Raw genomic sequence first — 10,066 nt, forward strand, 5'->3', positions numbered from 1 at the left:
CCTCCCGGCTCGCCGCTCGCTCGCTCCCCGCCTCCCGGGCCCGGCGCCCTCGAGTCTGCGGAGTTTGCAGAGCGCGAGCCGTTTAAATTTAGCGCTTTGGGCTGCCTGGAGCGAGGGCTCTTGGCGAGGAAGAAAGATGGGGGCGAGCGCCAGGAGGAAGGGGCGCGGGCCACCCACGTCCTACTCGGTGCTCTCGGGCGCCTCGGGGCGCGGAGACTCCGGCGAGCCGACGATTTTGGACAGAAATCGGTCCTGGGCCGCGTCTGCCTTTCCCACTCGAGAGCTCGTGTTTGTTTTGTGGAGAGAGCCCTTGTTTTTGTTCTCTGCACAGGGGAAAGGCGTTTCAGTGTCGGCCGCGCGTGTTTTTCAAGCAGAAATTAGCTCTTGTCCGGCGTGGCCTTGTTGTAATTAACACGATCGAACATTTTCAGGGCCTCGTAGGGGTCTGCCTCGGAAACGGCCCAGGGCCAGGCCCAAGGCGCCAGCAGATCGCCAGGTTGGGTCAGACTTTGTTGAAAACTCCCAGCTCCCTGATTTCAACTTTATCATTTTTTTCCCACGGCTTCACCGGGGTCCAGGAGGGAGAGGAGCAGCTGCGATGTTGTCTCCTAGTGTCAGTGCCCGCGGGCTCGTCCTGATCCTTTATTTAAAGCCTGGAAACTGGGCAGGCCCCGTGGCATGGTATGTCTATGCTTGGGGGGTGTCAGTTTTTGAGTAACGCCTAGGTCTCTAAAAGCCATTGGGGGCAAGCCTCTGGTCTGGCTGTGTCGCAAGTTAGCTGTCCTTTCAGAGTCAAACCCAACAAAAAGGCAAGAGGAAAATCAATAAAGTCCACGTGCTCTGGGGCCTCCTATGGAAAGGGCTGTCTGATGGCTGGATGCCCGGCCGTGGGCTGGGTTTGGCTCCAGTGGGACAAAGAATTTTCAGAACCGTGAGAAGGGGAGGCTTTCCAAAGTTGAGATCCAAGTCGCTGGTGCCTCAGGAGCTCCCCTGGTGTGCAGGGTGCCCAGTGGCTGACTGGAGCCATTTAAAAATGGCAGAAACAGCTGCAGGCCAAAACACACACACTGAAAAACAACCCACAACCCCCCTTCTGTGGGATTGCCAGTGGGATGTCAGGAGTTGGCCCCCTCCCGGAGTCAGCCTCTGTGCAAAGAAAGAACTGGTGTCTGTGCCCGGGTCCCTTCTGTCACCCGCCTGGAGGTTAGAAAGGGGCCCCAGCAAGCTGCCTTTCTCTGCTCTGGGAGGCCTGGTGGGGCCTCCTGCCCTAGGTTCTCAGTCAGGCAGGGGCTCTTGCACCCTGACAGCTGCTCCTGCAGGGTGGCCAGCTGCTCTGGAGGGAGGGCAGATGGAGAGATGGGGCTTTCTGCCCTGCAGGCCCCAGAGCAGCCAGCCTGGAGGCCCTCCTGTCCTATGGGCCCATAAGGCCAGCCTGTAGTTAGGGTGGGGACGTGTATCTCTGCCCCTCCCTGCATTGGGCTCATCATGTCCTCTAAAAGACCTTAGGCTTTGGGATCTCATGGTCACTTCCTTGCTGTGACCTTGGGCAAACCATGTAACTTCTCTCACCATGGCAACAAGGGCTCTGTACCGCTTCCTCCTCCCCAAAGGTTGTTAAGGATGAGTGAGGTTAGGTCTCCAAAAGTACCTCCTCCTTCATACAGGAACCCCTGGTAAATGTTGTAAGGCGGACTTTGTAGAAACTTGACTCTGTGATACCCTCCCCCCCTCCTTCTAAGCAAAAAGCCATGGCTTTATTGCTGGGGTTTCTCCAGCCACCAGGAAGCTGAATTTTACCCTGGCTGTGCCCACAGGATGGGTCTGCCAGGCAGCCCTTGAGGCTTTGGGTTGTTTATTAACTGTGTGGCCACTAACCATGCATTTTACCATTAGCTGGGACATGGGGCAGCTAGATTTAGCAAATGAAAATATAGCACGCTCAGTTATATTTTAATTTCAAATAAACAATGAAATTATTTTAAAATAAATGCTTTTTAGTGTATGTTCCGTGTAACATTTGAGACATACTCATGCTAAAAAAAAATTCATTTATCTAAAATTTAAATATAATTGGGCATCGTACATTTTATCCAAAGGAGAGCTGGCGTGTCTGGCATAACTGTTGGACCCGTAAGTCTAGGGTGGTGTTTTCCTATGACCCTCTAAAAATTCCCCCCTTGCACTCCCACCCCTGGAAAAAGCCAGCAGCTAGTTGTGGCCTCCCCGTCTGCAGCAGCCAGGCTGTTTCCCCTCTGCTTTCTGTGTGGCGTCCCAGCAAGGCAGGCTGGAGAAGTGTGTGGCAGCCAGAAGATGGCTGAAGGGAAAACAAAATGGTGGGCCCCTTTTTGGGAAAGAGGGCCAGGCTTAGGAGGCCTGGTGTGGGTAGGGAAAAGAAGGGGAAAGGGGAGTCACTGGATGAGAGACAGAGACTTGAGCTGGGAGATAGGCTTAGACCTGGGACCCCTTGGTACTTGGCCTGAGGGTTCCCCAGGTGACTTCCTATGAGGACTTAGAGGCAAGGGGACCTCCCACCCAGCCCTGGAGAGGTAAAGGTTTGAGCCTGAGGTGTCATCTTCACTCCTCTGGGGGCTTCATCACAGGTACCTTCCGGCCAGGTGCAGGGCAGGTTGGGTGGACCTGGCTCTAGTTAAGATGAGACCAGCCATAGGCCATGCCACCTAAGGTGTTAGGTACTAGCCCCAAAGAGTGGATACAAAGTGACTTTCTTTGAGGGAGTCAGTAAAGTCATCTTGGGTTCTGAGTGACCCCAAGATTGTCTGTTTGAACCTGGACCCGGGAAAACATTGGAAATTGGCCTTGGCCTGGAGAATCTGGGATAGGTGTTTATCATTTTTATAGAAGTCTGTGCTGGAGAGAAGCATTTGGAGCTATATTCTTACAGCAGGGGCCTCATTTTATCCTTTATCCCTGGGAACCAGAGTCTGATGGGAAAAGAAAAGAATTGAAGCCAAATGGACTGTGAGGGGCCATCCAGGCAGGAGGGCTCAAGGGCAGAGTCATAGCAAGTTTGGGGTGCAGCCTGTTGGTCACAGTGAGGTCTAGCCCTGGTACTTACAGGAGGTGAATGTTGGGGGATCTAAGGGAGCCAAGGAGCCCATCTGGAGCAAGCCTTTGCTCCTTGGACATGTTGCCCCAGATTATGTTTTTAAGAGTAGCCATACAAATCTGGATTTTTTATGTGGCGTCTGATTTTGTTGTTGTTGTTGTTTGTTTTAAGTTTGACAATAGAGCCTGGCACAGTGGCCATGTACCTATAATCCTAGCACTTTGGGAAGATGAGGTGGGAGGATCACTTGAGACTAAGAATTTTAGACCAGCCTGGGCAATATAGTAAGACCTCATCTCTACAAAATAATTTTTTTTTGAGACAAAGTCTCACTATGTTGCCCTTGGTAGAGTGCTGTGGCATCATAGTTCACAGCAACCCCAAACTCTTGAGCCTAAGTGATTCTCTTGCCTCAGCCTCCCAAGTAGCTGGGACTACAGGCACCCGACAATGCCCAGCTATTTTTGTTGTTGTTGTTGCAGTTGTCACTGTTGTTTAGCTGACTTGGGCCAGGTTCAAACCTGCCACCCTCGGTGTATGTGGCTGGTCCTGTAACCACTGTGCTACAGGCACCAAGCCTACAAAATAATTTTTTAAATCAGCAGAGCATGGTAATACATGTCTGTAGTCTCAGCTACTCTGGAGGCTGAGGTGAAGGATTGTTTGAACCCAGGAGTTTGATGTTACACTGAGCTATTGTACTCCAGCCTGGGTCACAGAGTGAGACCCTATCTCAAACAGCAATAACAACAACAAAAAGAAGAAGAAGAAGAAGGATAAAAGAAAGAAAAGAAAGTTTAGCAGCAGATTCAATTTTTCTTTCTTTCTTTTTTTTTTTTTTTTTGAGACAGAGTCTTAGTTTGTCCCCCTCAGTAGAGTGCTATGGCATCACAGCTCACAGCAACCTCCAATTCCTGGGCTTAGGCGATTCTCTTGCCTCAGCCTCCCAAATAGCTGGGACTACAGGTGCCCGCCACAACACCCAGCTATTTTTCTCATCCAGAGCCAGGTTCGAACCCGCCACCTTTAGCATATGGGGTCGGTGCCCTACTCACTGAGCCATAGGCACCTCCCCAGATTCAATTTTTTAAAAGAACAGAATAGTGCAGTCCAAACAAAACACACCTGTTGGCCGCTTGTTTACCACCCGAGATATAAGGTAATAGATGCAGCTTAAAACTGTCATGGGTGTGCTGTGTGTTCTGGGGTTTAGGGGGAGGCAGTTATGGGGAATCAGCTGCTCCCCTAATCCCATGCCACCCACCTGGTATGTCTGTGAAATTCCATTGGGATCTAGGGCTCCCTGGGTACTAGCCCCAAAGAGTGGATACAAAGTGACTTTCTTTGAGGGAGTCAGTAAAGTCCTCTTGGGTTCTGAGTGACCCCAAGATTGTCTGTTTGAACCTGGACTCAGGAAAACATTGGAAATTAGCTCATCCTGGGTGGCTGCTGGCTGAGCTAAGGTCTGAGGTGCAGCTCAGATGTTGGGTTCTTAACATTCTCACCTCTGTCCCCTCAATGTCCACATCTAGAAATGCAGCTAAAGAACAGTTTCTAACCCCTGGGGTGCCATGGGTACTCAGCAAAGGGTCTCCAGCTGGGGGAAAGGGAAACATGAGGATCTGGCTGGATTCAGCTTGAGGCCTGCAGTGGCCTGAAACCTCCCTGGGGAGTAGCTGCAACTTCAGGCCTTCAACTTGGTTCATTTGCGGCCAGCAGGCAAAGCCCAGCTCTCTGACACACTTTTCTGTCTTGAAAGGTGTCCTGTGTGTTGCAAGGCAATTGCTCCTTTTTTAAAAAAACACAATAATCAAACCTTGAATGTGTTGATTTACTGGGGCCCAGGCCAAGGAAGCTAGGCAAGGTCTCGTGAGTAGCAAGTAGCTTTGGCCACTTGGCATGGGATTCTAGCAATTTGTCATTCTTCCTCCAGCTTCTGTTACTCATGTACTCCCTGGAATTAGTTCTTAGTTTTCCTGGGCAACAGAATAGCAGAAGGTGGGCTTGGAGGTCAGAGCCTGTGTCTAATCTTTGTACTACCACCTACGAGATCTGTGTGACCATTAGCTATTGGAATAACCTCTCTGGGCTTGCAGGGAATGCACACAATGGCTATTATGATGCTTGTTCTATTTATTCCTGGGAATGTCCCATCCCCTCCAGGCACCTTCTGATTATTCAGAATAGTGGAAGTGAAAGACTGGCTTTGTGGCTTATCCATTCTGTTCACAGGAGGTGGGAGGCTAGAGTCCTGCTGATGGTGACTTAAGATACTTGCTTTTCCTTCTTTCTGGCCTAAAAGGGGCAGGGCCCTGGTGGCAGCCAGGCTCCTAAGACCACGTCAGAGCTTGCAGGCCTGTGCCTCAGTTTCTTTATCTGTCAAATGGGAACGTTTATACCTCCTGCCACTGGCTTATGTAACATTTAGAACATGTATGCACAGTACCTGGCAGCACAATAAAAAAACCTGGTAGCTCCTGCCTGTAATCCTAGCACTTTGGGAGGCCAAGGGAGGAGGATCCCGTATGCTCAGGAGTTCAAGACCAGCCTGAGTAACAGTGAGATCATCTCTACTTAAAATAGACAAATTAGCTACTCAGGAGCTAAGGCAAAAGGATCGCTCAAGCCCAGGAGTTCTAGGTTGCTGTGAGCTAGGCTAACTCTATGGAACGCTAGCCTGGGCAACAGAGTAGACTCTGTCTCAAAAGAAGAAAGAAAAGCCATCCCTAGAATCCTCTGGCAGGAATATGGGGGACAGGGGACCTGAGCAGGCAGTTTTGGGGATGGAGGTGCCTGTGGTTTGGGCTGTCTAGTTTTGAGTGTGCTCGGGCTCCCAGAAACCTCCATGGTAATGGGAATGGAGAGACCTATAACATGTCACCATAGTACATGAAGGCCGTGTAACCAAGGCTGGATTTGGGTAGAAAGGGCAAAAAGGGTGCCGGGCAGCTCATGGATGGAGGTGCTTCTGCTGTATGGAGTTCTGGGATACTCTTGTCACTAAAAATTGTTGAAGACTCCATTGATGATGCCACCTGGGCCAGATGTGCATCTGATCCCAACAGCCCGTTGTGGCTCCCTCTGAGCAGCAGTTGGTCAGCCATTTGTTGACCTCGCACATCTACATGGTTGGCAGAGCCCTAGTCCCCTCCACTGTGGCCACTGGGTGTGTGGCGCCAGAAGGAACTTGGTCTTGCAGGGGTCAGAAGGGCAGAAGGTGGGTGGTTGTAGTGATAAACTGAAAAGCAATGGTGGCTGGGAGCAGGTGGCAGTGACAGTGGTGCATAGTGCTATTACCTCTAGTAAAAGGCAGTCTCAGCTTCATGCCTGTGGCTCAAGTGGCTAAGGTGCCAGCCACATACACCTAAGGTGACGGGTTCGAATCCAGCCCCGGCCCACCAAACAACAATGATGGCTGCAACCAAAATATAGCCAGGCGTTGTGGTGGGTGCCTGTGGTCCCAGCTACTTGGGAGGCAGAGGCAGGAGACTCGCTTGAGCCCAGGAGTTGGAGGTTGCTGTGAGCTGTGATGCCATGGCACTCTACCCAGGGTGACAGCTTGAGGCTCTGTCTCAAAAAAAAAAAGAAAGGCAGTCTCCACTTGTCCATCTGGTCTGTAAACCTGCCTTTTGTAGCTGGGGGGTAGGCCTCTGTCCCTCAGGAGTTTAGAACTTGGCCAGGGCAGCTGGGCAGTCGGGACCACCAGCATCCCTGATCCAAGTGGTGCTGGCACCCTCCTGGACCCCTGCTGTCCACAGGTCCAGTCTAGGTGACCTCCTTTTAGGCCGAGGCTGCTGCTCTCTAGCTCCCCTTGGCTGTTCTGAAGGGTGTTTATCAACAGAGCCAGGGTGACCCCTCACTTTCCCTCTGCCTGCCTCCCCTTCCCTGCCCTCAGAAGCATCACCAGGAGGTCAGGAGGAGCCCCAAGTACCCTTGGTAGAGACCCCCACTCCGCACAGGGAGAAATGCCCTCTCTGCCATCCAGAGGGGCACAGGTGGCCCTGTCTCCTGGTTTCATGGCATTGATAGTGGCACAGGAGGACCCAGGGCCTGACTTCATCATTTACAGAAATCCTCTTAACAGCAGCACCCCCCATCCTGTCCCTGCCCTCACCCTTGTCAAGCATTTCCTTCCAGCAACAGACCTCTGTGGTATAACAGGTGGGAAAATGAGGCTTTGATGGGTGGTGTGACTTATCTAGGGCCAACTACTGAGGGCAGAGCGGGGACCCACGCTCTCATCTGTGTGATCTGGGCTTGTTCTCTTACCACCTTCGCTGAGTAGTGGCCAAATCACAGCTGCCCCAAGGGAGTGTGTCCTGTGCCCCTGCAGGGTTGAGCAGGGTCTTGCCCCATAAGTCCCTGGTAATGGGCTCTTTCTTGTCCTCCACAGGGAGAAGAAATGGGTGACTGTTGGTGACACTTCTCTACGAATCTATAAGTGGGTCCCTGTGACAGAGCCAAAGGTTGATGATGTGAGTATGCAGGCCTAATCCCCTGAGCTGGGGCTGTCCATTCATGCCCCTTCCATCACGGAGAAAGGGGGCTGTCTGCTGCCACTCACCCCCATGAGAACCTGGGGCTGAGGACCCCTGGGAAGCAGAAGGACCAGCTTGGGCCTAGAGAGGCTGCTGGACCTGTCCCCACCCTTCTCCAGAGTCAAGCCCCAGAGTTTGGTCCTCAGAGAGGTAAGGAGCATCCCTGTAAGTTGTACCTTCAGGGTGGAGAGACGTTCAGGTCCTGGGCAGCACCGCTGGGGATAGGCATGCTGATACCTACAGACAAGCATTGTAGCTCTGCTCCTGAGCACCCACCCATCTGACAGGCCTTGGGCTAAGGTTTTGTGTGCATCATTTCATTTACCTCTATCTGTCTCAAAAAAAAAAAAAAAAAAAAAGAATTTATAAAGACAGAGTTTTACTTTGTCATCCTCGGTAGAGCTCTGTGGTGTCACAGCTCACAGCAACCTCAAACTCTTGGGCTCAAGTGATTCTCTTGCCTCAGCCTCCCATGCAGCTGGGACTACAGGCACCCACCACAACACTCGGCTATTTTTAGAGATGGGGTCTTGCTCTTGCTCAGGTTGGTCTCTCGAGCCCGTGAGCTCAGGCAATCCACCCACCTCACTCTCCTGGAGTGCTAGGATTATAGGCAGGCATGAGCCACTCATTTACCTCTCATACTGAGTCCGTGGAATTGATCTTTTTAACTCTTTTGTGTGCAAATGAGGACACTGGCTGAGAGAGGTGAAGTCACTTCCCTAGAGTCACACAGCTAGCAACAGAGCCATGAATCGAGCTCAGGTCTGTCTGACTCCAAACTGTATGTTCTCTCTGTTCTTAGAGACTCTTCTGGTGGTTGGAGCTGTGGGTGGCAGGTGGCTCCAAGAGTAAGAGAGCTTGGTACTGGCTCCCACCAGTAGGGGCCCATCAAGGGGGCTGGATGGCAGGCAGCTGATCACGGGCGCCAACAGAGTTCTTCAGCTTTGTGGCCTGCAAGTTAGCTGCTCTCACCTCCACTCAAAATCCGGAACAGTCCCACCTACAGTCCTTTGCATGGGCTCTTCCTCCCACCTGGCCTGCCTTCTCTGTTCGCTCAGACTCAATCCTTTTAGCCAGGAAGGTGGCTGATGCTAACCCACATGGCTCCAATCCCTCCTGAGGTGACGTGGCCATGGCTGGTAAGCTTTGAGATGGAGTGTGAGCATCCAGCTTCCTCCATAAAGATGGGGCTGAGCCTCCCTCTCCCATTGTTACTTATCTGCCAGCCAGTCATGGGTCTAGGCAGGGCTGAGCTCACACATGTGCCCCTGCATGAGCCGGGGCTAGGCTGAGAACTTGGGCTGGTTCTGGCCTGGGCTTATGAGCCACCGGGGCTGGACACTGGGTTTGCACATCTTAGCAAGAGCAGAGCAGCCGGGCTCCTCGAAGGCAGCTCCTGGCTCCAACCCATGTCTGTGCCTTGCACATCATTAGGTGTCGTAGAAATGCCGGTTGCATTTGCAAAGACGTGGTCCCTGCTCTCAAGGAATTTCTAATCTCGTTGGGGGAAGATAATTATAGAATAGCATGAAACAGACATCAGGAACGTGCCAAATGGAATATGATCAAGGAGAAAGTGTTATATATGGGCCATCAGGAAGGACAGGGCAGCTTCAGGCTGGGCAGAAAGCACTGGATCTTAGTTGGACAGGCCAGTCCCTATTGGCCTATGATGTTGGGTAGTTGCTGGGCCTTAGTTCCCTCTTTTGTGCACTAGAGCAGTTACATTCAGCTTTTGGGGTTTCTGCAATAGAGCAAAGCCGATACATCACCACGGAGAATACTTAGCATGGTTTCGGCTACACAGACGGTGCTCGAGATATGTTAATTCCCTTTCCATCTCTGAGCCATGATGTGCAATATGCCGTTTCTCCCACCCTCCGGTAGTGGTTCCCGGCCTGGCTGAACATCTTTATAAAATGCAGAATCCTGGGCCCCATCCCAGGCAGCTGAATCAGAATCTCTGAATATTGGGGCTGGGATCTGCATCGTGGAGGGTTAGCTTTTTATTGATTTTTTTTTTCTTCTTTTTGAGACAGAGTCTCACTATGTTGCCCTTGGTAGAGTGCCATGGCATCATAGCCAATAGATAGCAACCTCAAACTCCTGGGCTCAATGATTATCTTGCCTTAGCCTCCTAAGTAGCTGGAATTACAGGTACCCACCACAATACCCAGCTCTTTTATTTAGAGATGGGGCCTTGCTCTTGCTCAGACTAGTCTCAAACTCCTGAGCTCAAGCAACACACCCATCTTGGCCTCCCAAAGTGCTAGGATTGGCTCCGTGCCAGCTACATACGTGAGAGCTGGCCAGTTCAAGCCCAGCCCGGGCCTGCCAAACAGCAATGACAACTACAACCAAAAAATAGTCGGGCATTGTGGCAGGTGCCTGTAGTCCCAGCTACTTGGGAGGCAAGAGAATCGCTTGAGCCCAGGAGTTGGAGGTTGCTGTGAGCTGT

The 10,066-nt window shown here is 51.7% G+C and overlaps 1 protein-coding gene across 1 annotated transcript in view; it reads left to right on the forward strand.

The window, feature by feature from the left end:
* BCL7A (BCL tumor suppressor 7A) overlaps positions 1-10,066 on the forward strand; it is a 30,272-nt gene that overhangs the window by 1,192 nt on the left and 19,014 nt on the right. Inside the window, exon 3 of the mRNA XM_003796009.3 lies at positions 7,461-7,542. Within this exon, the coding sequence (XP_003796057.1) occupies positions 7,461-7,542 (82 nt within the window). The remainder of the gene's footprint in view (positions 1-7,460; positions 7,543-10,066) is intronic.

The sequence above is a fragment of the Otolemur garnettii genome, unplaced genomic scaffold (assembly GCF_000181295.1).
Source record: "Otolemur garnettii isolate 467f Iridium unplaced genomic scaffold, OtoGar3 scaffold00099, whole genome shotgun sequence".
In the NCBI taxonomy this organism is placed as follows: domain Eukaryota; kingdom Metazoa; phylum Chordata; class Mammalia; order Primates; family Galagidae; genus Otolemur; species Otolemur garnettii.